This window comes from Canis aureus, chromosome 21 (assembly GCF_053574225.1).
Source record: "Canis aureus isolate CA01 chromosome 21, VMU_Caureus_v.1.0, whole genome shotgun sequence".
Lineage (NCBI taxonomy): Eukaryota > Metazoa > Chordata > Mammalia > Carnivora > Canidae > Canis > Canis aureus.
In genome coordinates, this window is record NC_135631.1 from 8,743,120 (window position 1) to 8,770,332 (window position 27,213).

The 27,213-nt window shown below is 57.2% G+C and overlaps 2 protein-coding genes across 2 annotated transcripts in view; one reads left to right on the forward strand and one right to left on the reverse strand.

Annotated features, from left to right (window-relative positions):
* The window catches only part of NADSYN1 (NAD synthetase 1), a 38,031-nt gene extending 15,466 nt beyond the window's left edge, over positions 1-22,565 (forward strand). Inside the window, exons 7-21 of the mRNA XM_077862810.1 lie at positions 1,699-1,787; positions 1,911-2,028; positions 2,367-2,498; positions 5,724-5,798; positions 6,699-6,823; positions 7,284-7,332; positions 7,750-7,852; positions 8,279-8,447; positions 9,400-9,535; positions 10,154-10,260; positions 16,650-16,781; positions 17,478-17,547; positions 20,461-20,589; positions 21,000-21,176; positions 22,339-22,565. Of these exons, the coding sequence (XP_077718936.1) occupies positions 1,699-1,787; positions 1,911-2,028; positions 2,367-2,498; positions 5,724-5,798; positions 6,699-6,823; positions 7,284-7,332; positions 7,750-7,852; positions 8,279-8,447; positions 9,400-9,535; positions 10,154-10,260; positions 16,650-16,781; positions 17,478-17,547; positions 20,461-20,589; positions 21,000-21,176; positions 22,339-22,389 (1,662 nt within the window). The 3' untranslated portion in view covers positions 22,390-22,565. The remainder of the gene's footprint in view (positions 1-1,698; positions 1,788-1,910; positions 2,029-2,366; positions 2,499-5,723; positions 5,799-6,698; positions 6,824-7,283; positions 7,333-7,749; positions 7,853-8,278; positions 8,448-9,399; positions 9,536-10,153; positions 10,261-16,649; positions 16,782-17,477; positions 17,548-20,460; positions 20,590-20,999; positions 21,177-22,338) is intronic.
* A 1,348-nt stretch (positions 22,566-23,913) lies between these two features.
* Positions 23,914-26,139, reverse strand: LOC144293149 (mas-related G-protein coupled receptor member X2-like). Its single transcript, XM_077864276.1, has 2 exons — positions 25,264-26,139; positions 23,914-23,958 (listed from the first exon to the last, which is right to left on the reverse strand). Exons 1-2 carry the CDS (start codon positions 26,137-26,139, stop codon positions 23,914-23,916), a joined length of 921 nt encoding a protein of 306 aa, XP_077720402.1.
* Positions 26,140-27,213: the final 1,074 nt, after the last annotated feature.

Here is a 27,213-nt window from a genome sequence, read left to right on the forward strand (position 1 = left end):
CAGGCAGGCTGAAGCTTGGGCAGGGACTCGCAGCCAGGTCTGGTCACCTCCAAGGTGACCTGGAAACTCATCTGACCATGAACTGCAACAGCGAGCACATTTTAATATGGTCCTGACCCAGGATAGACTATGTCTGTGTGTGGATTTCCGTGTGTCTGTGTCTCCGGGGTGGGGGTCAGGGGGTGCTGTCTCTGGAACAGACCTGTCTGCAGTAGTCCTGAGTGAGATGCTCCCCATTTCATTCCGGGATTGTAGCATCCTACAGACCATCCCAACAGAGACGCACTAAGCTGGTGTGGGACATAGTCTGTGGTTGGAAGGATTTTGCTTGGTAGTTGGTTGAAGCTGGCTGTGTGAATTGGTCCCAGAAACTGGATTAAAGTGTGCCCAGGAATAAGGGACGGACAGCCCAGGACCTGCCATGCGTGGACACTTTAGGCCGGGGGTGGGGTGCGGTCAGTGAGCTTGCATTTGGGTCTGTGCTTTACCAGCCTGTTGCTCCAAGCCCTGGCCTTGTCACGGCAAGATGGTGTGTGGAATCCAGCCGTGCCAACGTGCTCAGATTTGCGAGGTGCCAGGCAACCCCACGGTCCCACAGCGGCCAGTGGGGGTCCTGGGTGAGGGCTTTCCTCACAGCCACAGTGAACCGTGAGCTTGTCCTTGGCAGGAGGCATCAGAGAAGAAAGAGCCAGGTTTACACAGTGGTTCTTGCCCTCAGCAGTAAAGGGTGTTGAACTCACACATTCCTGCAGTCAGGGAGCCTGACCAAGTGCCCTGGGACACGCGCCTTCCAAGCCTCAGGATTATTTCTTGTCTCATTGTAACTTTGGGTTTAAGAGAGGTGGCCAAGTTGGGCCTAGGACAGCGTGTACCAGAGAGGTCAGCATGCCTGTCAGAGCATTCCACGCCCGCACAGCCAGTCAGCACACAGTTGTCTCAGGGCCTCATCACACCTGTCTGGCAGCCTAGGGAGGGTCCACCCCTGACCCCTGAGCTCCTGCCACTTCTGGCCCTGCCACCCAGGAACCGGTGGATTTTCCTCAGGTTTCTTGAATGAGACTCAGGTCATGGCAGACCTGGGGCAAGGGGTGGGGACCGAACCAGTCAGACTGTCAAAAGCGTGGGTGATGCAGAAAAGTCCATAGTGCCACAGCCAGCGTGGAGTGGCCCTCATGAAATGAAGCTTTTTACTCTTTTTTTTTCTTTTTTTTTTAGATTTTATTTATTTGAGAGAGAGTATGTGTGCATGAATGGGGGGAGCAGCAGAGGGACAGGGAGAAGCAGGCTCCCCAGTGAGCAGGGAGGACCCCAGGGAGGACCCCAGGACCCTAAGATCATAACCTGAGCCAAAGGCAGATGCTCCACCCACTGAGCCACCCAAGCTTCCCAAGACTCTTTACTCTTAATAACAATGACTATAGGAATGTATGCTGATGGAAACTTCAAGAGTGGAGTGCCATTTGTCACAGCCATAGTGAGCCCTGTGGCCACGCCAGAGCACAGCCACCAGCTAGTGAACGCTGTGACCACAGGCCATTCGTGTTAGCAGAGATGTCAACAGGTGCTGGGCCACCTGGGCTAGGAATGCTCCCAAGCTAAGGAGGGACTCACTAGGGCTGGAAGCAAAAGGGCAGCAAGGTTAGAACACATCCCAGATGGGGCACGACTAAGGGATCTCATGCACCCTATCCTCTGCAGGAAACTGTGCCCTTTGGAGACGCAGTGCTGGCCACCCGGGACACCTGCATTGGGAGTGAGATCTGCGAGGAGCTCTGGACACCCCACAGGTCAGCCCAGCCCCGTGCACACAGCAGCACTGTCGGCGTGGCCATGGGCTATGGAGATAACGGGGCTGGGAGGGCAGGTCGGCACACAGCCCTCTTCTTCCTGTCAACTGCCTCTGCCCACAGCCCACACGTGGACATGGGTCTGGATGGCGTGGAGATTTTTACCAATGCCTCGGGCAGCCACCACGTGCTGCGCAAAGCCCACGCCAGAGTGGACCTGGTGACCATGGCCACCACCAAGGTAGGCATGGGGCTGCAAGGTGGCCGCTCTTGCTGGGCAGCATGACTCAGCGAGGTGCTGTGTCGTCTGGTCACTCACAGGATGGGTTTGGGTTCAGCAAAGCCAGGTTTGGGTCTTGGCTTTGTCGTGTGGGGTTTGTGTTCCATGAACCCCCCACCTTCTCCAGTCGTATAAGGCTGCTGGGAGGCGATAATGGACATTGGGCCTGATGCCTGGTGCTTTGGAAGGCCCGGGGGTCCCAGCCCTAGGCCTCCGGCTGTGTGCATGCGGTTTCCCTGCAGGGTGCTATTTATGGCATGGTGGGAGGTGACACCTCTGCTACCGCTCACATTTTCCAGAATGGTGGGATCTACTTGCTGGCCAATCAGAAGGGCTGTGATGGGGACCGGCTCTACTATGACGGGTGCGCCCTGATAGCGATGAACGGCCACATTTTCGCACAAGGGTCTCAGTTCTCTCTGGACGACGTGGTAAGAGCGGACTCGCATGTCTAAGGGAGCGTCTACTCGGTTCTGTGACTGTGCTCTTGCTCAGGACTGTTTCCTCGAGGACCCCCAGAGCCGGGGGGCTCATGCGGCTCATAGCAAGTCCTGCCTGCTGTGATGGCTCCACCTTGGCCACAGTCAGGAGATGGGCCCCCACATAGCATGCAGCCCAACCTGGACAGATGAGACCACTGCAGCCTGTGAGTCACCCATGTGCAGCACATGAGGGACCCTAGCCTCACAGAGTCACCGTTGGGGACAAGCCAACAGGCAGGCGATGTGGCGGGCAGGCTGTGTCGTGAGAGCAGAGTGGGTGACCCCCGGATCCCCCCAGAAAGATGTGGGGTTGGAACCCTCCTTGGGAATAAGCAGGAGCAGGTCCTAGTATGTGCACAAAGAGGGTCCTCATTCACAAGAGTGGAGCGGAGGAGAGCTCAGTGAGGCCCCTTGGGACCCACTCACTCTTCCCACACATCCAGGCACATGCGTGTTAACTGTAGGCTCAGTGCTACCGTGGCCTGAGTCCTGGGAGCCCCATGCTCCTCAGGGGGAGGCCTTGCTCCGAGGGGCCATGTGGTCTCACTGGACACAGCCAGCTGGCTGGGGTTGGTCGTGTCTGCACAGATTGCTGTGGGATGCACTCAGAAGAGGCGTCACTGCAGCCCCGGGGCACAGGGACACGGCAGGGGCAAGGTCACAGTCAAGAGGGCAAGCTGAGAAGCCTGGCCTGTCTTCCCCTTGCTGGGGCACAGGCCTCTGAGAAGCTGATGGAAACTCGCCCCCCTACAGAGAACATGGGTGTGGGCGCCGTCTGTCCAGTTGTCCGTCTGTCCAGTCGTCCGTCTGACCATGTTTGACACGAATGTCCCAGTGTCCCTCCCGGGGGAGGCACCTGAAGAGAAAGTCCTCGGGGAGAATTGTTTGCTCTCCCTTTTGTTTTGGTTTTTGCTTTTAAATTCAAAACAAAAGGATACTGCTGTTATTGCCAGAAATGGACATGCAGGCCAGCCCCACCGCAGGTTCAGATCATCAGCCCCAGCTTCACGGTGGGCCCTCACGCAGCATTAGCCCCCTATCACTGAATCCACCTGAATTGGGGGGCAGACGGGTAGAAATGCTAATTCATTTTTTTTTTAATTTTTATTTATTTATGATAGTCACAGAGAGAGAGAGAGAGGCAGAGACACAGGCAGAGGGAGAAGCAGGCTCCATGCACCGGAAGCCCGATGTGGGATTCGATCCCGGGTCTCCAGGATCGCGCCCTGGGCCAAAGGCAGGCGCCAAACCGCTGCACCACCCAGGGATCCCCAGAAATGCTAATTCAGAGGCAGCTAGTAGCAGTGCAAGCTCACAGCGTGTTGTAAATTCTCCGTAACTCTAACATCATTCACTTTTTTGTGCTCACGTCAGCGAGGCCAGGTGACGCCTGGTTCCTTCACAGCCTTGCTGGGGTTGTCGTCAGGGACCTGGTTATAAAACCAAACTTGGTTTCAAAGTGGAGCAAGTGAATTCCATGATGATTTCTTACCCGATGGGCAGGAGTTTGGCGGCAGGGACACCCCTGCCATGGTCGCCCAGGCCCTGCTTGCCACTTGATGGCATCCCCAAAGGCCTCCAAGTATTCAGCATTAGCCACAATGAAGACGGAAGGGTTTGACTGGAAAGGTCAAGTTCGTGCAAAAGGCAGTGAGTGTGTCTTCCTCACCCCAGTGGACTGCCCGGCCGTCCTTAGGCCCGGTCGGTGTGGCCAGACCCTGGGCTGGGTGTCAGAGACGTGTGCACCTTGCCAGGGATTGACTGGCATGGGTTGAGGGTCAGCTGCACCAGGAGAGCAGGTTCCGGGCCCAGCAGGCCTCACAGCTGGACCCTCGCAGACCTGCATTTGAAGCACACACCCAGGTGTGGGCAAGCACGTCTCCCATTGGGGCCCCTCAGGCTAGAATTCTCTGATCTCGTCCGAGTGTTCGGGGAGGGACGTGGCATCCCTGCCCTGCCACTTCCTACATGATCCAAAAGAATTGTGTGGCACACGGAGCCATCGCACAGAGCCACAGGTCCGTGGACCCTTCCCTAGGACGCGTTTCTTGGGCTCTTTGAACCTCGCAGGCTCTCTGACACCGAGGGACACCTCGGTCGGGCGTTCGGTGAAGAATGGAATGGGGCCATCTGCTCATGAAAAGATTCACACCATCTCTGTCTTTTTATCTTTTGTGGCCTCACACTTCCCTTGGTTTTGTCTCGTGGGAAGCACCATGGCTTTGGTGGTCCGTCACTCTGGGAAATGATGAGAGAACTGGAGGACAGATAAGCTCCTTTTTCTCTTTCTCTCTGGATGTGTCCAGCTTGGGTTGGGCCCAGTGCTGACAACGGCAGCTGCCCACAGGCCTCTTGGTGGGAGGGGGTGGCTGCAGCTGCCTCGCATCATGCGGTGCTGCACAGGACCAGCTCTCACTGCCCCCGACTTGCATGCAATGACACAATGTTTTCGTGACATAACTAACGGAGTTTTTTGTTTGTTTTTTTTCATAAAGAAAGGGATCATGTATATGAATTAGAACCTTCTCTTTTTTGCTCTCTATTGAGATTTTATTCTTTTTCTATATTGTGGTATACTTGGACTCTTAATACTCCTGTCTGAGGTTTGAAGACAGTGAAGTGTCACCCGCGGTCACACAGGCAGCACATCCAGGCCCTCACGTGGATTGCCGGGGCTCTGGCTCCACCCACCTCTCAGTTGTACCCCGGCTTGGCCTTCCCCTGCGTGGGCTTGGATTTGGGGTTGCCTCTCCTCCTGATCACAGGGTGGCTGCAACACCTCCAGCTATCTCATCTCCATATAACCACGCATAAAGCAGAAAAGTGGCCCTCCCATGCTTCTTTTTAAGAGGGAGACACTAAAAAAAAAAAGAGGGAGACACTGTCTCAGAAGTCTGTGGCAGATATGGATTGGTGGAATCGGGTCCTGTGCCGGGATTAAGGTCCCACTGCCCCGTGTCTGAGTTCACTGGAGGCTCTGGTGGCAACAAGGAGAGGGAAGGGCTTTGGGTCAGTAATGCTGGCTGGACCCCTGGGAACCCACAGGTCCCTAGTCCCTGCCTTAGAAGGTGTGACTTGCATGTGCAACTTGGGACACCTGTGAAAACAGCCAAATCACACGTGTGAGTGGGAAAAACAGGAAATCACACTTTCTCTCTGAAACCTCTTCCCCAGGAAGTCCTCACCGCAACTTTGGATTTGGAGGATGTCCGAAGCTACAGGGCGGAGATTTCATCTCGAAACCTGGCGGTGAGTTCGTAAAGACATATGCGGGTGCTCGAATGCCCCGGGAGCTCTTTAAAAAAAATTTTTTTAAGAGAGAGAGCAGGACAGAGGGGTAAAGGGAGAGGGAGAAGCAGACTCCCCGCTGAGCAGGGAGCCTAATGCGGGGCTCGATCCCAGGACCCCGGGATCATGATCTGAGCTGCAGGCAGACACTTCACCGGCCACCCAGGTGCCCCTAAAATGGTTTTTAATGACCACATTGTGGAGCTGTTGTTCCCATGCCCCCCTGGGATTCGGTGTTTTTTGGCACACTCATGGGGTTGTGCAGCCACCAGTACGTCAGCACAGAAGGAACCCAGACCCCGCATCCCCCTCCTGGCCCGGGAACCACGAGCCTGCCTTCCGTGTCTGAAATCACCTGTTCTGCATCTTGCACAGAGACGAAATCAGGTTGGCATCTGGCTTCTGTCGCTGAGCAGAATGTTTACGTGGTCCAGGTTGTAGCAGCTGTCAGGGCTTCATGCCTTTTTACAGCCAAAGAATATTCCATGAGAAGGGTACACCGCAGGGTGACCATCCACCCGTCCACTCAGGACACGTGGATGTGTCCACTTGCTCTCTGATGGATGATGCTCTGGAACGTTGTGCAAGTTCTCATGAGGACATTTCCTCTTTGTCTTGGGGGCGCACCTGGGAGGGGAACCTTCTGTGCTTTCATCTTGAAGGGACTCCTGACTGTCCACAGCAGCTGCCCCTACCATGTATGAGGGTTCCAACACCGGTACCATCTGTCTGTCTGACTCCAGCCATCCCGCTGGGAGCGAGGGCACCGCTGTGGCCTCGATGTGCGTTCCTGCTGGCTGACAGAGCAGCAGCCCCCGAGGGCTTGGGGTGCAGGGGCGTCATGTCCTGAATCTCCATCAGGCCAGCCGGGTGAGCCCCTACCCCCGAGTGAAGGTGGACTTTGCTCTCTCATGCCGCGAGGACTTGCTGGAGCCGCCGTCTGAGCCCGTCGAGTGGATGTACCACAGTCCGGCTGAGGAGATCAGGTGGGCTGCCTCTTCGTGCCCGTGGGGGTGGTGCTGCTCCTGGGGCCACAGGGGCCACAGCAGTGCGGGCAGCTGGTGCCTAGGACCTGCCCGGGATGGGCGCCCAGTTAGGAGGAAGCCGTGCGGCCTCGGGGTTGAAGGCATGGGTCGGTGCAGCCAGACTGCCTGGCTTCCTCAGCCTGGGGACTTGGGTACAAAGGCTCTGCCCCTCCTTTCCTTTTTGTATCTCAGTTTTTCTGTTTTAAAATGGGGCCAAAGAGATCACCTACCTCCCAGGGCTGTTTGGAGACCAAAATGCATTTATTCACATAAAATGCTTAAAACAGAGACTTGGTGTATTGGGAGGGCCCCCACCACTGGCAGGTGTCCCCAGCGCTGCTCCTACCTTGGCACCTGCCCCCAGGTAAACTGCTGACCAGGTCAGCAACTACCAGACCTCACACTTCCCCTTGCTCCCCAGCCTGGGACCCGCCTGCTGGCTCTGGGACTTTTTAAGACGCAGCCGACAGGTAAGGTTTCCCGCGTTTGTGTCTGATTCTGTGGCAGACTGGTGATTTTTTTTTTTTTTAATGCAAGCATTTCTTCAAGCTGCCTCAGTCAGAAGCTTAGTCTACATTAGCCAGAGGCCAAGGGGCACACAGGGGCTTGACTCCGTCTTTGGAGTCTTGTCTGATGACACTCAGAGTGACGAGACACCATCTCCCACCGGTTCTGTGGTCATGACATCTGTAACTTATTGTGGAGAACTAGTCCTAAGTGCTCTTCACAGTGAGAGGTTTCTTTTCCCTCTAGAAAGTCCGTCTGAAACATGCAGGGCATCTTTCTTCCTCCCCATGTTGTGGCTGGAGCTGGGCTAAGTTTGGGGCACACAGCTCCTCCGAGGCTCAGGAGGAACCTCACACCCGCACTTGGTTGGCCCATTCCAGGCCGGGTTTTTCTTGCCCCTGAGTGGTGGGGTGGACAGCGCAGCCACCGCCTGCCTCGTCTACTCCATGTGCCGCCAGGTCTGCGAGGCCGTGAGGAACGGAAGTAGGTGGCATCCGTTGGTCTGAGCGAGGCTCCAGGGGGTGAGGACTGGACTGGGGGACCCCAGGGTATGGCCATCGTGGGTGAAGGAGGCTGTGCAGATGCGCTCAGATGTCACAGCAGGACCTGGGGCAGCAGGCCATCAAAGTCCTTTCATGGGGCTTTGGGCCAGTGTGGCTGAGTCCATTGAATCAGATGCCCACTGCCGCTGTGTGCTGGCAGTGTGGCCCAGTGGGAAGACCCGGGTCAAAATCCTCCCCGTGCACTGTGTGTTGACCATCCCCTTGGTGTGCACTCCAGGAAAGTGAAGGGGATGCTACGTACATGGAGATGTTGCCGGGACGCAGGGGGAGGGACTAGGCGCTGAGCACGGCGCACAGTGCACAGCAGCTGGCCACTACCTTTTACTCGCCATCTGGTGGTTTTCAGACCAGGAAGTGCTGGCTGATGTCCGGGCCATCGTGGACCAGCTCAGCTACACACCCCAGGACCCCCGAGACCTCTGCGGGCGCCTGCTGACGACCTGCTACATGGCCAGCGAGAACTCGTCCCAGGAGACATGTGACAGAGCCAAGGAGCTGGCCCGGCAGATCGGAAGGTAGAGGAGGCTGCCGGTGTGGGGCATGGGCAGGCCCCGGCAATGGGATCAGAGCCCACACCCGTGGTTAGATGTGCATGTGGGGGTTGAACAGATTGTTGCAGCCCATCGTGAGCCAGGTTTTAGGGAAACGGCTTCAGGTCCCCCCAGACCCTGGCTCTATTGGATTATCACCCCTCCTCCCTGTCTTCCTTGTGTCCCAGGCAGCGGCCACCAGGGTCATGGGCTCCCCCAGTGTGGGAGCCAAGACCCCACTCACAGCTCAAGGGGGGTGGTGGCGCTGGCTCTGTGACAGCCTGCTACTCTCTCTACCCAGCTGGTTCCCTGTACCTGAGGAAGGTGGAGACGGGGAGACTCAGTCCATTCGGGGTCTTCCATTTGTTCTTCTGCTGGGGGAAAAAATGAGGAGTTGCCTGTCTATGCACTGAGGTCAGCTAAAGCCTGCCCCCTCCCCAGCAGCACTGCTCCTGGGTATGTCCCCAAGGGAACAGAAAGCAGGGGCTCAGATATTTGTGCCCACATTCATGGTGATGCCATACACAGCAGTCTGAGTGTAGAAGCAGCTCGAGTGTCCGGCAATAGATGGATGAGGTCTGTGCACAGAATGGGGTATCAATTGGCTTCAGAAAGGAGAGATGCTCAGATACCTTGTACCTTGTGATAAACCTGGAAAAGTGTTGCTCAGTGAAATATGCCAGGCATCAAGAGGCACAGAGAGCAGGAATGTCCCCATGGGCAACCCTGCAGACAGAGAGTGGGGTCATGGTCAGGGGCTGGGACGGGGGCTGCAGGGCAGGTTCTGGAACTAGACAGAGGGACGGGCTGCATAGCACCTTGACTGCACTCACTGAGTATGCACTTTCACATGGTAGAAATGGTGTATTTGGGGCTTTGTGTGTTTTACCACACATGCACGCACACACCTTGAACACACCGACCCTGTCCCCTACAGCCACCACATTGGTCTCAACATCGACCCAGCAGTGACAGCCGTCGTGGGGATCTTCAGCCTGGTGACGGGTAAGAGGCCTCTGTTCGCGGCTCACGGTGGAAGCAGCAGGGAGAACCTGGCGCTACAGAATGTGCAGGTGAGCCTCCCAGCCGGGCCGCGGTCACCGCATGGGGCCTCGTGGGCAATGCCGCGGGAGTGCATGCACACGTGTGTGGTTGTGCATGAGCATGAGTGCATACGCGTGTGAGTGTGCGAGAATTGGTGGGTGAGATGTGATACGCAGGTGTGCGTGTGGGGTTTCTGCATCTTCCGGGAGTGGCTCCATATGCCCGCCCTCCCTCCCAGGTTGCTGAGGAGCTGGAGCCCGGCCGGTCAGTGCGGAGAAAGAGGACCCTGGGATCCAGCCGCTGGGCTCTGGCCCATCTCTGTCCCTTTTCTTCCAGCCAGAGTGGCTGTCCATCCTCCGGGGGACAGCCAGCTGTGAAGAGGGTGGAACAAGGGGCCGGGATTTCCTTGCAGCCCCGTCCCATGACTGGAGCTCTTGGCTCCCCAGCTCTGGATCACCCCATCTTTGATACAGGCGCCACTCGCTGAGCAGCTCTTAGGCCAGGAGGACCCTGTTTTCTCTGGATGCTAGAAAGCTCCTACACCACTTGGGCTCCCTTTCTCTGGAGCTGTGCGAGGAGCGGGTTGTCAGTGGGCATGTGCCCCCCTGTGTCCAGCACAGGGTGACATTTCCTGTTGTGTCCCCTAGGCTCGGCTAAGGATGGTCCTGGCATATCTGTTTGCTCAGCTGAGCCTCTGGGCCCGGGGCGCTCGTGGTGGACTGCTGGTGCTGGGGTCAGCCAACGTGGACGAGAGGTGCGTGTATCCGACTCCTAGCACCCAGATCTCCAAGGGTGTGTGCTCCCTGACGGTGTTTCCAGGCCCCAGCCAGTTCTCACTGCGTCTGCAAGACATGGTGTGGGGGTCACATCACCCCACGGCTCAGGCCACGTCTAGCACCCATGGGACATCATTGCTCCAGACCTTCATGATGACTCGGTGTGGAGACAAGTCAACACCACTTCCCTCTGGCGCCCCGCCCACCAGCCCGGCTCAGACCAGCTGCACCTGCTAGGAGCTCTTCCATTGTGCTGGGTCTGGAATCTATCTCCCTACCCCACCTCAGGCAGTTTTGCCCATTTCTTTCTCCTGGGCAATCCCACCACATCCTACATCTAGTTTTCACTCCTAACCAGACAGCTCACCTCTGATGTGGACCAGAAATACTTTGTCATGAATTCGCCAGTGAAAAAAAACTCAGAGCCTCCCTGTTGTTCCCCAGGTAAATTTCAGCTGACCTTTAGGGTGAACAGTGGAGGCTGGGAGGCTTCTCCAGCCTTGACATCTCCAATTCTCTTAGGCAGGCCCCGCTCAGGTGTTCTCACTGCTCCTTGTTAGCGGAGGGGGGGCAAGAACTTAATCTGTCATTTGTTTATCTGTTCATCTCTACATCAGTCCATCCATCTACCCCTCCATTCATCTGTCTACCAATCCATCCATCCATCCACCCATCTGTCCATCCATCCGTCCACCTATCCATCTGTCTACCCATCCATCTACCCATCCATTTGTCCATCCGTCCACCTATCCATCCATCCATCCATCCGTCCATCTGCCCATCCACCTATCATTCATCTGCCCATCCATCTATCAGCCTATCCATCCACTTGTCCATCCATCTGTCCACCCATCCATTGGTCTGTCCATCCATCCATCCATCCACCCATCCATCTGTCCACCCATCCATCCATCCATCCATCCGTCCACCTATCCATTCATCTGTCCACTAATCTATTCATCTCTCTGTCCATCCATCCATCCATCCACCCACCCACCCATCCGTGCACCCATCCCTCCATCTGTCCATCCATCTTTCTATTTGTAGCTTGAATATCTTGGATCCTGCATGTCTCTCTCTCTCTCTTTTTTTTTTAATATTTTATTTATTCGTGAAAGACACAGAGAGAGGCAGAGACATAGGCAGAGAGAGAAGCAGGCTCCCTGTGGGGAGCCTGATGCGGAACTTGACCCCAGAGCCCAGGATCACACCCTGAACCAAAGGCAGACGCTCAACCATTGAACTACACAGGCGTCCCTCAAATGTCTTCTCTGTTAAATATTACTTTGGACTTTTGGTATTTCCTAATTATGATAATTTGAAATCAGCGCCCTGTAGCTGAGAGAAAATTCTCATGGTTCTCATGCACATCCTGTCAGTTTTCATTCTCTTCTATTGCCTGCGGGGCTTCCATAAGGCAGTGATACGTCAGGAAGGATGTGACGGCTGGTGCATATCCTGAGCCTGATGCCATTGAGAATATGGGTGTGTTTTGTTTTGTTGCTTTGAACAAGAGGTGGACTTGTCATGTGATTATTTCATTGCAACATTTCCCCTCACAACTCTTGTCCGTTGTCTTCTGGGATTTAACATTTTAGCAAAAAATAACGATGATTTTGTCCAGCGTGGGAGTGGGCTTCTGGGTGCTTAAAGGTTTCTAGTTGTCACTTCAGAAAGTAAGTAGTTCTCTCTGCCATTTCTTCACGTACTCACGTCTTTTCATCACTTTTAGCTGCCCACCTTTCCTCATGGGTATTTAGAAGTCTGTCTGCAGCAGCATAAACCTTGCAGTCATGCTTCCTCTGCCGTGTTTGTTTCCTGTTCCCGTAGGAACGGTGGTCACGTACTGCACCCCCGTTGCTCACATGCTGAGGTAGAGCCTCAGGTCTACGCACTCTGCCCTGCTGGTTCTTGTGAACAGGTTAACCTCTCATTCTAACTTTGGTCCTGTTGCACTCTGATGTGCTCACCCCTCAAGGAACAGTTGGCTGGGTACCACGTGTCAGCATTGCTCTCGGTGCCATGAACAAAACAGAAAAGCAATTCCTGTTTTACTCTAGTGGGAGGGGGCTGGTAATAGGAAACTAATCATGTGTGTAGGGTGTGGAAAGTCTACGGAGAAAACCAGGGCAAGCACGGGGAGAGTTGGGGAATGTGGACTTGTAACTGGAATGGCCAGGGACAGCCTTTTTGAGAAGTTGGTTTATAAGGGCCTGAGGAGTCCAGAGAACAGTCTGTGCAAATGTCCTGTGGTGAGAGCTGACTAGGACAGGGAGCCATAGTCATCTGTCTGAAAAGCCCAGTCTTGTCCGAGGGAGATAACTGGGAGCCCAGCTAGGACAGGTTGGAGGAGAGTGGGTGGTGGCTGAGAGGACTGGGGGTCAGCTCTTTCTGGAAGTTTGACACTGCAAGAGAGGGGAGGTACAGCATGGTAGCTCGCAAGAGCAATGGGACAAGGGCAGGTGTTTTAAGGGGCGATGAGAGAGGTCTAGTGGGGCGGGAACAGAGTCGCCAATGAGGCAGGAAGACGTGGCTGAAGAGCTGGTGTCACGGGGAGGTGAGAGCAAGTGGCCAGGCAAGCAGTCGGCTTTACTGGGAGTCCAGCCAACATGTCCATGGCAACAGGAGGCCGCAGAGTAGACGGCACAGATGCCGTCAGGGGTGGTGTAGGGTCAGGGCAGTGACTGTCCTCGGTGAAGCAGGAAGCAGGGTCACCAGCCGAGCAAGGGTGGGGGGCAGGCATTGGATGTTTGAGGGGCGTGGTGACGAGCGAGAAAGATCAGGGAACTAGTCGGGCAGCGCAGATGCTAAGGACACCCTGGGGGTGGGGCCACGCTCTGTCACTCACACGTGTAGTGCAGGGGAGCCAGGCAAGGGTGCTGGAGATAGAGGGGCCCGGGAGCTGAGGAGCTGTGAGGAGAGGTGATCGGGGTGAGCACGAGGCAGGGGACAGGTGGCCCACAGATGCCAGGTCCTGGTGCAGTGGGGGCTGTGGGAATGAGGTGCCCCCCGTATCCTGTGATCTGCTGGGATACAGGACCCAGCATCGGGTGGCACTCATGGCTGCGGTTGACTACAGCTGAACAATGCAGAGCGGGGGCATTCGGTTAGGGGGTGATGGGAATGCCCCCCCAGATCCCTGCTGCCAGCTGAGCCCCAGTCGTGCAACAGGCCTTTCTGGGGTCACTGTGCTCCCTCCTTCCTGCACAGAGCCTGCCATACAGGAGGCCCTGAGGTGTCTGGGAGGGGCCCCCAGCCCCTGGTCACCTACAGCAAGAGGTCAGGGCAAGGTTGGAACCCTGATTGGCCAGGGGCATGTTGGTGGTCAGTGCTGAGTGCAGAGGGGCTGGAGGAGCCATGAGGCCAAGCACTGTACCTCGAGCCGTACCAGGAGGGCAGCCTGTCCCGTCGGAGGGGCTGGTAAGCTGGGAATGCACCATGAGGGGGCACGGAGCATCCCCTCCCCATCTGCAGGCTCCTGCTTGCTAGCTGACCTCCTGCCCCCGCGGGCAGCAAGGTGGCCGGTCCCTGATTCTCCGGTGGCTTGTAAGGTCCAGTTGGGGAGTGTGATGGGGGACCCGCAGCGGGGCCTCAGCTGGTATCCTAAGGACTTCGCCTTTCCCTACATGAGGGGGGACATCCCTGGAGGGTTTTGAAGAGTGGTGCAGCAAGTTCACCTCCTATCAGTCCAGGTCTGGCCTGGCGGGGGCGCCCTGGCAGGGTGGGGCGGGGTAAGGCTGGGGACAGCGAGGCGTGCTTGGCTCCTGGTATTGGCAGGAGAAGCGACAGGATGTGCTGGTGGACCAGACGTGGGGTGAGGACGCCTGGCCAACCCAAGCAACCGAAAGGATGGGCTGGCCTTTGGTGGGGTGTGGGGTCAGGGCCCAGTGTTGGGAGTGTTGGCTCTGACACATCTTCCAGACACCCCCGTGGAGGTGCATAGTAGTAGGCAGTTACACGGGGCCCTGGAGTCTAGCCGTGAGTCACACGCCTGAATCTGGAAGTCCCCAGGTGACACAATGCCCTTTAAAGCTGCGAGACCAGCTGGGACCAGCACGGGACTGAACATGGACAGAGAAGGGAGAGCCACAGACGAGGCGGGGCAGCCAGTGGTGGGAGTGACACTGAGAGTAGAGGCCCCTGGAGCCAGGCAGAGAGGCTGTTCTGGGGCTGCTGGTGCTTGTGCTCAGGTATAGGGGGCCTTGGGGCTGGCCACGGGGCTAGGGGACTCTACAGGAGGGGCCAGGGCAGGAACCTGGTGGCAATGGCTGGAGAGAGAGCAGGAGGGGAATGGGCATGTCCCTGAGAGATTTGGCTTGGGGGGCACGGGGCATGGGACAGGAGGATGGGGGCCTGGGGCATACTTAGCTCCCGGGAGTGGGAGGGCTGGGGTGGTGGAGTTTGTGAACACGCCTGCTAGCTGACCGTCCCAGTCCATGGGCACCACAGCAGGACAACTCAGAGCCTGGCTCTGGGGGTGCAGCTGGCTGTCCACCCCACCACGGGGTTCCTGGCAGGCCCCCCCCTCCTCGCCTGCAGACGTGCCTTGTCCCAGCGCCCTCCCTCGGCAGATGTGGAGAGCCCTGGGGTCTCCTCTTCTAGTGAAGATGCCAGGCCTATGGGATCAGGGCCCCACCCCAGTGACCTCAGTTAGCCCTACGACCTCCTGAAGACCTACCTCCAAACAGTCGCCTTGGGGGTTGGGGCTTCAACATGTGAATTTGGGGGACACACGGACATTCGGCCCAGGACATGACTCCTTCAGCGCAGCTGTCCTTTGAGTCCGGCCAGCGCACTACCTGGGGCTGACATCTGAGCAGAAGTCTATCCGTCTTTCATGCGTACACGTGGCCGGCCATCTCGAGGCGGCCACCTCCCTTCTGGACTTCTGCACCAAGTGGGTCTCCTAGCTGACCAGGGTGCCGCACCTGTCTGTCCCCGACACCATCAGCTCCTGATGCGTCTCAGTGGCAGGAGGAGGCCTGTGGTAGAACGGAGATGTCGTCTCTCTGGCCGGTAGATCGCTGTCTCCCGGAGCTGCCCCTCCCAACAGGACAGAGCGGCGGGGCGCCCACCCCGGGGTGCAGGAGAGGGGCTCCCGCTCTAGGCAGCGACCAGGTGTTCTCTGCCCCTCTGTTGGTGCCCTGGGGCTCTTAGACCCAAGGCCTTGCTCCCTGGCAGGAGTCTGAAGGGACGAGCGGTTAGTCTTTCTCTTGAACGGAAGGCTGGTTGTGTGGGTGGAGGTTGGATGGGGCCCATGCTGTCGGGGCAGGTGCATCTTCAGCCAGACCAGGCGTAGGACAGCCTGGCGGAGTGAGCAGGTGTTTTGCCGCTGGTGTGGAAGTGTGATCTTGGGAGCAGTGACACATGTGCCTGGCGACACCAGCAGATGCCAGGCCCTGAAGGCCAACACCGAGGAGGTTCAGGGGTGGAGGGCAGGGTTGGGAGTCACCCCGTGGGGGCCAGGGCTTGGGATGTGAGTGGAGACCTGCCATCACCCAGAGGTCCAGCGAGAGAACACGGTGGGTGGAGAGGGATGCGTCCCCTGGAGGGTGTGTGTAATGAGTGCCCAGGAGTTGGTGGCTCAAGGGCACCGTGCCCGCTGGCAGGTCGGTAGGATATGACTTTGGTATGAATCTCACTGGGTTGAACTCCAGGTGTCGACAGGGCTGGCTCCTTCTGGAGGCGCCACATCCCTCGGCTCAGGACAAAGCCAGTGGGGCCACATCTGCGCCCCTCCCCTGCTCGCAGCTCCTCTGGCTCTGGCCCCCTGCCTCCCTGCTGTACCTCTAAGGACGCTTGTGACTGCATCAGGGGCCCACCTGAGGTCCAGGATAAAAACCTCACCTCAACGACCTTAGCTTAATCGCATCCACAAAATCCCTTTTGCCCTCAGAGTCACCTGTTCACAGGTTCTGGGTAGAGGCTGTGGTATGTTTGGGGCCACTCTCTGCCCACCACAGGACGTCTCTGGGAGGGGGAGTCAACAGGCCCGGAGAGGTGGCCCTGCTGCTGCTGACTCAGCATCCACGTGCTCGGAAGTCCGGCCCCCCCTCCTAGGGACCCCACCCCTCGGCCCCACATTCTGCTGTCCCCGGCCCACCCTGCAGACACGCCGCTCCCAGCTGGATGCGGGTCCTTCCCAGATCTGTGTGCTGGTCCCATTGCCTTCTCGGGTATACTGAGTACCTGCCCTTGGTCCGCAGCCTCTGCCTCTTTGCGGACGGCTCCAGTGTGCCAGGCTTCTCCGAAACCCTCCAGCTTGCCAAGCTCTGGCCCCGCACCCTGAGGACTGGGGACTGGGCCACAGGCAGGATCTGTAGCCCTGGGCTCAGCCTCGTTGAAACCACACGCTCTTTCCCTGCAGTCTCCTGGGCTACCTGACCAAGTACGACTGCTCCAGTGCAGACATCAACCCCATAGGTGGGATCAGCAAGACGGACCTCAAGGCCTTCGTCCACTTCTGCATGGAACACTTCCAGCTTCCCGCCCTGCAGCGGTGAGTGCTGCCCGCCAGCCGGTGGCTGCACCCTCATAGCCCCTGCCACAGCTCCCTTCTGGCTGATGAAAACCATCCTGCCCTTTAGTGGGCACATGGGGTCCTGTGACCAGGCTGCCCCCTTCATGCCGGGGCTCCACCAGGCCCCCCAGGAACACTGGGCGACATCTCACAGCAGAGTGTGCTCAGCGCCTCTCAGGTAGGTGCTCTTGGTGGCCCACATGCCCAGGATGGTAGATGCTCCCGGGTGGCCCGCACACCCAGGATGGTAGGTGCCCCTGATGGCCTGCACGCCCAGGATGGTAGGTGCTCCTGGTGGCCCGCATGCCCAGGATGGTAGGTGCTCCTGGTGGCCCGCATGCCCAGAATGGTAGGTGCTCCTGGGTGTCCTGCATGCCCAGGATGGCCCCACAGAAAGCACCACCGGCCCTGAATGTGGGTGGTGCTTTGGTGGAAAAGCCCCGTGTGGTGGCTCCCAGCCATCACCTCCTGCCCCTGGTCCTGAAGTCCCCTGGACATCCAGGTCCCTCTCCCCGAGAAAGCCCAGCACCACTAGCCCTGGCTCGGCAGTGCTGATAGAAGTGTGTTGACAGGGGCGTTGCTGGAGACTGGGACAGTTGGGTTGGGGATTTTCTCCCCAGGCTCATGGGCACTGTGGCAGCCATCATGACTAGCCTCTGTGTGTCTTGGCCACAGCATCCTGGCAGCACCGGCCACCGCAGAGCTGGAGCCCTTGACCGACGGACAGGTGTCCCAGACTGACGAGGTAGTGGTGGTGGCTTCGTCACCATGCTTCTTCCCTGTCCCCTCATCGCGTCTGTGCTGGGCTCTCCTGCTGCTTCCTTTCTGTCCCGAGCACCTGTGCTCTATCTCCAGGCTCCTGGCCGGGGACCCCAGGGCTCAGTGCCAGTCACAATGCTTTGACATTTCAATTCAGCCTTCTCGAGGCTGATGCCTAGGAGGCGGGGTGAGTGGGGCAAGTCCCTTGCAGGTGGCAGGGGTGTGGCCTCAGAAGAATCGCTCTTGATTCCCCCATCCCATCCCACATTGGCCTACAGCACTGAGGGCTGCTCGGGACCATAGGCTGTGGTGTGCAGCTCTGTGGACCAGGTGGGGTGGCCGTGAGCTGTTGCAGTCTGTGAGCTCCTTTGGTCACAGAGGTTTACCTGTGCTCTTTCCAGGAGTTTATAGTTTTACTCTTAGATTTAAGTCTGTGACCTGGTTGAGTTAGTTGTGGTGTATGATGTGAGGAAGGGATCTAGCCTCGTCCTCTTGCATGCAGAGAAACAGATGTCTCAGCACCATTTTGTCAAAGAGGCGATTCTTTCTCCCACTGAGTGTCTTGGTATCCTGGTGGGAATCACCTGGCTGTAGGTGTGTAGATCCTCTCCTGGACTCTGTCCCGCTGACCCGTGTGTCTGACCCTGTGTCTGTGCCTCACTACCTTGGTCACCACAGCCTGGTAGTAAGTTTGGTTATCGACAAATGTGACTCTTCCAACTTCATCATCCTTTCCAACATAATTTTGGCTGTGCTGGGCCCTCTGAATTTCCATCTGAATTTTGAGACCAGGGAGTCATTTTCTGCTGCACCTGCACCGCCAGCTTGGATTTCCACAGCAGGTGCACTGAGTCCTTAGCTCAGATTGGCAGGTGTTGCCACCTGAGAGCATGAGGTATTCTGAGGCCTGGACATGGCGTGTCTTCCTCCCTCCTCACTCCAGGCTTCTTACCATCTTCCAGTGTTTTGTTGTTTTCAGGATGTGAGCATGCACTTGTCTTGTGAATTTATTTCTAAGCGCAGATAATAATCTGCGTCCAACTGTAAACGGAACTGTTTTCTGAGTTTCCATTTGGGGTGGCTCGTTGGCAGTGTCTGGGAGCACTAGGCTCTCTGCAGCCCCTTCCTGTCCTCTCTTTTCCTGTCCTGCTGCATGCTCGAGGGTCGGTTTGAGCTTCTCCCCATGTGGCATAAGGTGGAAAGTGAGGTCTTCTTTCTGAATGCAGGGGTTCCCAACTATAAATTCCTCCCCTACTGCCATGCCCCCTGCCCCACACTGTAGGCTGCATCTGCATCCTGCTTCTCCAGGCATGCTCTCCTTTTCCTCGTGGTTTCTCCTTCACCCATTGGGACTCGAGAGTCTGCAGTTTGATTCTCACACATTTGTGAGCTTCTGAAATTTCTGTCTGTTACTGAATTTGTAATCCTGGTCCTTGGTGGTTGGAGAGCAGATGCTATCGGTGTTTAAAAATTCACGGAGGCCAGTTTCATGGCCCAGCAGTTGGTCTGTCCTGTGCAACGTTCTGGGTGCCTCGAGGAGAATGTGCGCTCTGTAGGTGTGGGCAGAAGTTCTAGAGAGATGTGTTAGATCTAGTTGGTTTGTACGGTTCGCATTTTCCATCCCCTTGTTGGGGGGATGCATTATTGAAAGTGGGCTATTAAAGCCTCCAAGTATTATTGTTGAATATAGGGAATCAAGATGTCACCCTGGAAAATATCCACCTCATGCAGAAGAAAGCATGAAGGAGGTCCTAGGCAGGACCCACTAGGCCCTGGGGCATGGCCATTTATGTGAGTCCCAGGGACAAACAAGCGGGAAGTAACCATGAGGTCCCCAGGTGGCTCAGAGTGCTGCCCACACGATCCACCCAGGTGACCTGATGATGGCAGTGTCCCTCCGATAAGGGTCAGGACAGGCCTCCTCAAGCTGAGGAGTGAAGCAGGGAAGGCCAGGGTGAGCAGTGGGGAGCAGGAGGGAGGGCCTGGTCACTGGTCACAGGGGGTCCTGCAGACCCTGGTTGGAGGTGAGGGCTGTCCTGTTGTGCCACAAAATGCCAGTGTCACCATCTGTCTCTCTCATCAGGCTCTGACTATATATATATATCCCGGGGCACAGCAGGAGTTGAGCAGGGGTTAGACCAAACACTAGAAATGCACAAAGGGCTGGCTCGTGGGAGCCTCGGTGTGAGGCTGGCATCCTGTGGCCAGCGTGGCTCAGGTGCCTGTGCTGAGCTGTCCACCCTTGAGGATAGCGGGCTCCCTGGGACAGGGCACAGGGCCAGTCTGAGGGGGTGTCATGCCTGACACTGGTCCTGGCATCCTGGGGCTGCCAGAGCCAAACACTACTGGCCAGCAGCTTAAATGAGAGAACCATACCCTGTCATCGTTCTGGAGGCTGGGAAGCCGAAATCAGGTCATCTGCAGGGCCACGCTTCCCCGGGGGGCTCCAGGAGAGGGTCCTTCATCTAGCTGCTGGGGCTTCCTGGTCCGCGGCCACATCCCCCTACCTCTCTTCACGTGGGTTCTCCTCCCCATGTGTTCCATTCCGTCTCATATAAAGGCACCCCACATCCAGGGCCATCTCATCTAAAGACCCTTGGCTTCGTTATATCTACAGAGATCTTTGTTTTCCCAAATAAGCCCACAGCTTGCAGGTTCTGGGCTTGGAACCTGGAGAGATATCCTGTCGGGTCCACATCGCAGTCCATCACAGCCCTTGAAGCCAGGCTGGTCCCTTTCTCCTGCTGCTGGCTCCATGTCGCCAGGCAGTGACGGGGAGCATGCCCGTGTACCTACTCCTGGTCCCAAGGGGGGACCTGTCCCTCTCCCAGGTGTCAGGCCCCAGCAGCACTGGAGGCCACAAGCATCCTCCAGCACCATCCCGCTGCCTCTCCTGCAGGAAGACATGGGCATGACGTACGCGGAGCTCTCTGTCTACGGCAGGCTCCGGAAGATCGCCAAGGCCGGGCCCTACAGCATGTTCTGCAAGCTCGTCAACATGTGGAAAGACGTGTGTTCCCCAAGGCAGGTAGGACACACACGGGAGCCGGCAGGCACGGTCCCTTTATGGGGAGAGTTTGGCTGGGAGCGAGTCTGCATGACATGGCCTTGAACATGGCCCTCTGTCCCCCGTGACACTACTGCCCAGTGGTCAGCTCCTCTGAGTGGGGCCTGGCACCTGTCACACCGGCCCTGCCCGCTGTCCGGCTCCAGTCAGGCCCACTGGGGCTCACCTGGTGGCCCCCAGAGAACCACCTGGAAGCCTCAGGTCTGCAACCACAGCGTCCTAAAGCACTGGGGTCAGGAACCCATGTGTGACAGCCCAGCCGACTGCCCTTGGGGAGGTTCACACACAGTGCGGCGGCGTACAGTCGAGAGCCCTGCCCTGGGTCCTCGCAGCTTCACCAGCTTCCAGCCCATGTGTCCCTTGCCCACCAGGTGGCTGACAAAGTGAGGCAGTTTTTCTCGAAATACGCCATGAACAGACACAAGATGACCACGCTCACGCCCGCCTACCACGCAGAGAGCTACAGCCCCGACGACAACAGGTTTGACCTGCGGCCATTTCTGTACAACAGCAGCTGGCCTTGGCAGTTTCGGTGCATAGAAGATCAGGTGAGTTAGGCACAAGTGGCTTTTTGCCACGTCCAGCGTCTATCGGGGAATCACCGGGTCTCTTCTGTTGAGGACGAAAAGCTTTCCGTTCACGGCCATGTTTTTTACTGGCAATTTCCGCAAAGGGATGAGTGTGTTTAAAGCCTGTCGGCGGGGAGTGTGTGTCTTTATGCCGTGGTACTCACACAAGCAGCCATGTGGCTGCGGGGCCACCCGCTGTCGCTTCCAGACAACCCGTGTATCCGGACGGTGTTGCATGTCTAAAGCACCTGCCTTGCCTTGCCTTTTCTCATAAATAATAGTAGGATGAAGGAAGGGTTAGTAAAATCAGTTTGAAGAGCAAGTCCAGGCCCTTCCCGCCTTCCCTCTCCAGGGCCAAGCACTGGAGCCAGGGCACAGGGCACATGGGATGCGTCGTAATAGCCCGTGGGAGGGAAGGTGCCGGCAGGGAGCCCTCGGTACACTGGCCGTGCTGGGCTGTGATGAGCACAGCGTTGCACCAGTGAACATGGCAGGCCAGACGGACGCGCACTCTGTCTGGTAGCTGAGAGAGGCGTCTCTGTCGAGGACATGGATCTGGAGGACAGACACCGAGTCATACTGCGCATCCGGGTCACAGTTCTCGGGGTGGGGGGCAGGTCACCTCAGGGTGACAGGGCAGGCCTGTCTGAGACGTTCCCCACTATGGCACCTCGGGTAGGGTCTGCACCTCTGGCATCTGGTGGGCAGAGGGCTGGGACGCTGCCGCACCTGCCATGCCCAGGCAGCCCGGGTCCAGACAAGGTGTAAGTGAGAGGCGGGACTCGGCTGGCCCACATGCACTCAGTGGTGGGTCCCCCCGCATCAGGAGTGGGGTTTGGAGGCCATGCAGCCAAATACAGACAGGTACGGACCCCTCAGCAGGCCCACGCAGGCAGAGATACAACCCGCCATGGTCTCCTCGGACAGCCAGGATCGCCACGATGTACTGAGGCATGTCCTCCCAGACTTGTCCAGTGCACGTGCTTGTCATCCTTCCCACACCCTCGCACACTGTGGGGACTGCTTCCTGGGCTGCTTGTCCAGTCCTGTGACCTCCACTCTTATTTGGTGCAAACCAGTGTGTTTGGACTCTGTGGCTGTTAGCATCTGTCCATGGACATTCGTGTGACTTCCCATCTAGGTTCATCAGCTGGAGAGCAGAGGCCCTCAGGACCTGGATGGCGTGGACTGATGCCGGCTCCTGCACGGGAGGACCCCCCACCACCAGGGTCCCTAGTGTTACGTCGGCCTCGCCAGTAATCTGCCCAGAGAGTGCACCAGCATCCTGTTTCACGTCTGATGGGAGAGGGGTCTTTTCATTCTAGTTCGTTAAAAAAGACTCAAATAAAGAGCATGTGATTTCTGGGAGCGGAGTCGGTTTATGTGGTGGGGGAGAGGAGCCGCCTCTTCCATCTGCTCCTAAACCCCCTCAGTTCCCAGAATCCTCTCTCTGAGGCTAAGCCCCAGGGGACCGCAGCCTCCCTGGAGCAGAGTGAAGTTAAGAGGGGGGTGGTCACTCACACCCACAGGGTGGGATCTGTGCAGCTCCCTCTGCCCAGAGCCTTACCCGAGAAAAGAAACTTGTAAACAAGAAAAGGAGTTTATTGGCTAACATATGGAATGGTGCAGGGCTTGTGGCGACTTCAGGTCTGGCTGGATCCAGGGTGTGCACATGTCCTTAGAACTTGACTCTCGCCCCCCCCCCCCCCCGCCCTGCTCAGCTCCCCTGCCTCTGCTGGCTTTCCTCATGCTCCACATCGGGGTGCTATGGCCCCAGCCTTGCAAACCCCCAGGTTTAAACCCAGCAGGAAATTAGGGCTTGTGTTTTCCTGCTGGGTCATAACGCCCATCCCTGAACCAGTTATCTATAGTGCAGGGGTCCCCACTAGGACCAGGAGGGTGTGAGAGAAGCAGGAAGAGTGGATGGTGAGTGGCCAGACAGCCCACGGCCCTCCCATACGTCCTGGTCCAGGCAGGGGTCTGGGCCTGCGAAGCCTCGCCTTCCCACAGTGACGGCAGGGCTGCTAACTAGGGATCAGGCTGCACTAAAGCCATGCCCCAAGCAGGGGGACTGACACATTTCTCTCCTTCCCCAAAGGCTGCCACCATGAGATGGTGTCCGTTCCTGAAACCCAGGACCCCCTGTGGACACAGGAGCAAAACAACCCCTTGTCCCCCTGCCCCCAGGAACAGGTTAGTGGCCTTCTAAGGAGGCGCAGAGAGCCCCTCACCTGCCAACATGTGCGGACACAGCAGGAAGGCTGCAGCCTGGCCAGGGGTCCTCACCTGAGCATGCTGGCACCCCGACTTCCGGCTTCCCAGCCCCGTGACAGGTTCCTGGCGTCCCCGAGACACCGATATGGTGCTTTTCCTAAAGCCAAGAAACAGTTGACTCCTTGAGCGGGGTTCAGTCCTCCCCCAGGAGGATGCAGAAGACCCAGCAGTACCAGCTGCTCCTTGAGCAGACAGGCCCCGGGGGCACCTCCGGCTGTGCTCCTCCTCCAAGGATGGTTCCCGCGGAGTGGGCGGAGCAGGCGAGCCTGCTGTGTGCACCCCTGGCAGCTCTCCTGACCCTGTTGGCCTGGCAGGCGGTGGTGGCAGGACAACATCCAGGAGATGTGAATGTGGGATCTGGCAGCTGAGGTGGAAACCCTGATGTCACTCCACCACCCTCTAGATGACTGTCAGCAAGGGGGATGCCCTAGTGCAGGCCTTGTCACCCCACAGGCATCCCAGGCAGGATGGCCACCTCGCTGACACCCTGGGGAGGGAGTGAGCACACCACGTGACATCTTCAGGCCCCCCCAGGTACAGGGCAGTGCCCTCCAGTTATAGGGCAGTGTCCCCCCCCCCAGTTATAGGCAGTGTCCCCTCTAGTTATAGGCAGTGTACCCCTAGCTACAGGGCAGTGTCCCCTCCTGTTATAGGCGGTATCCCCCTAGCTATGGGGCAGTGTCCCCCTAGGTATAGGGCAGTGTCCGCCAGCTATGAGGCAGTGTCCCCCCCCAGGCACAAGGCGGTGTCCCCCCACTATGGATCAGTGTCCCCCCAGGTATAAGGCAGTATCTCCCCATTTATAGGCAGTGTCCCCCCAACTATAGTTGGTGACCCCCAGCTACAGGGTGGTGACCCCCAGTTATAGGGTTGTCACCAGAGCTCAGCGTGAGAAGCTGGCAGTTTCTCCCCGCAGCCAAAAGCATGTCTGTAAGGGGTCCTAGCCCTGCAGACATGCTGCACACAGGACCCAGTCTGCTTCCTCGGGGAGAGAACGAGGCCCCATGGTAAACACAGAGCTGGCTTCAGATCCCAGGGACCTCCTGGCATCCAGGAGTCTGTCCTGAACACCGAGACCCCTTGAGCCTTTCTCCTCCCTGCTGGACGGTGCTGCAACCTTGGACAACAAAAGCAACGTGAGGCTTTATTGAAGCAGCCCCAACCCATGACCGGCTTTATGTTGTCCAAACATATGTTGTTATGTTCTGTCCAAACAGAACTCTGTCAACAAAAATTCATTTCACTGGAATTCTAAAGATAAAAATAAGGTTTTGGAAGACATTGCACCCAACAGGATGAATCCCTCAGAAGTCTAGGAAGAGACCTTGGAACATGCCAGAAAAATGGGCAAAGTCACTGGGCACCCCATTTCCAAGGGACCCACCTACACCCAGAAGAGTTTTAGCAGCATTACATATGCCGGATGCAAACCAACAGAATTTTAAGGCAAAAGTAGAAACCATCGACTCTGCATGGGTGACCACCGGCATGACTCTATCAGCCTCCTTGACGAGCCTTCCAAAGGATAAGTTGACGATAGGCTGAAAAGGCCCAAAGAGGTGCATTTCACATGGAAAGTCGGCTCCAGTGATTTATCCTCAGTATCTATGTAAAGAGGCTGTGACAGGATTTATTCTGCAGGTGCTTGACTTGGAGGTGCTGCCTCTTGCTGCCCGGAAGGCGTGACTTCCGCCAGCTAATCACCCGTCCCACTTGGGAACCCACCACCCGGCAGGGGGCCATCCCCACTGTTCGGCTGGGTGGGTGCCTCTCCCTGGCTCTGGGTCCTCACCTGGGGCCCTCTGGAGACCCCCGCCAAGGGCTCCCCCGGCTGCCGCCTCCCACTGCCTCTGATGAAGAAGTAAATGGCAGGGTTCATAGTGCTGTTGATGGAAGACAGGAGAATGCAGATGTCGTCAAAGGTCTGGTTTCCCACTTCCGATACCAGGAACCTGATGATGCTGAGGGGTACGCCGCACAGAAAGAAGGCCAGGGTGGTGAACAGAATGACCATGAAGAGCTTTCTGGGCAGATGCAGCTGCGTGTTCTCCCGGACCCGGAGGAGTAACAGCAGGCTGGACGTGCCCATGACAGAGAAGAGGAAGAGAATCCACACGTCGGTGATGGTGACAAGTGCAGGGCAGAAGCTAGTTGTCTGGATGGACAACTGACCGCAGGCGTAGCCTCTCAGGATATTCATCAAAAAGTTCAGGAGCCAGAGGCAGACACTCACGCAGGCTGGCAGGTGCTTAGGACAGTGGCACCGGTACCATACAGGGAAGAGGACAGAGAGACAGCGCTGGAAGCTGATGGCCGTCATGATACCCAGTCCAGTGAAATAGGAGAAGAACCTCAAGATCATCAATATACTGGGAAGCTGAAAGCAGGACCAGAGGAAAATTCTCAGGATCCGTCGCACACAGAACACAATTTGCAAACCCAGGTGCATGAAATCCGCCACAGCAAGACTGAGGGTGTAGACCCGGAAGGAGTTCTTCCTGATGGACGAATGGACAAGCTGGATTACGACCCCATTTCCCACCAACCCACAAAGGGCCACGACCACTGTGATGGACCGGAAGAGCACGTGGCCAGCAATCTCCACCTTCAAGTTCATCCCTGTGATGTCATTGCTGGAATCGTTGATGGCTTTGCGGTACTGGTCCATGCTGGGGAGGACTGGGCTCAGGAGGGTCAGGCCGTGCTCCCTTGGCCAGCAGGTCCTGCGCACCCCTGGGCAGGCAAAGACAAATGCAGAGTCTCAGGCAGGTTAGCAGGTGCCTCACACCTCCTCCCTCCTCCCTCCCTTTGTCTCTGTCTTCCCCTTCCCTCTATCCTCCCCCATACACACCCCTGGACACAAATGTCCTGAGTGAGAGGCCTTCCTGCTGTTCTTGGCTCTCCCTAGGGGAGAGAGCTGAGATAACCTCTCAGCTTCACCTTCATGAGCAGGGCCCCCGGAGCATCAGCGTGGCTCACTCCCATCAGTTTGCTGGGTGTCGCCTCCAGATGAGGCTCCAAGCTGAATGCAGAGGCAGGGGCAGCGGGAGTTGGGGAGACCCAGTCTCTGCCCTCAAGGAACCTCACGCGACAACCATTTAGAGGACAGCGTGATAGTGTTCTGGGACTCATCTAGGAGAAAGATGGAGCCACAACTTAAGTGATCTAAAGACAGTAGAAGTCATCAGAAGAAGGGAAGCATGACACAGAGAAACCATCCCAGGAAGGGCCTGAGGCATGAGTGAGCAAGTCCCCCGGGATACGAGGGAAAGGACGGTGGTGTAAGGGTGGGTGGAGACATCTGGTCTACCTCATTCCTTGGGTGCAGATGGTGAGTTGGGTGAGCCCCTGGGGGGTCTCATGCACTGCCTCTCCTCCAGTACCACCCATATGCTGATGACCCCAAAAAGACAGCCAGCCCCCCAAACGTGCTCTGTGGGCTCTCTGTGGGCTCTACTCTGTGAGTTTGAGTATCCCAGGAGCTGTGGTAGACAGAAGATGGGCTCCTCCCAGAGACACCCATGACCTGATCCCCAGAATCTGTGACTATGTTAGGTTGGCAAGAGGGAATGAAGGTGACAACAAGGTGACAAACACACATGGTTTGAGGCAGCTAAATTTGTTGGGAACCTGCTTCAGGGCAGTCGGGACCCTCATGGTGACCCATTCTGCCACTGGAGGGCTCAGGCTCCTGCAATTTGGGGCTGTTTGTAGCACGTCCAGGTAAAGATGTCCAGATGGC

Coding starts and splice junctions, on each gene's coding strand:
- LOC144293149 (XM_077864276.1), bottom strand. CDS start 26,139: ATGGACCAGTACCGCAAAGCCATCAACGATTCCAGCAATGACATCACA. Junction 23,959..25,263: donor GGGTCTCCAGAGGGCCCCAG/GTGAGGACCCAG, acceptor CTCCCTCCCCAG/GGTGTCAGCGAGGTGGCCAT.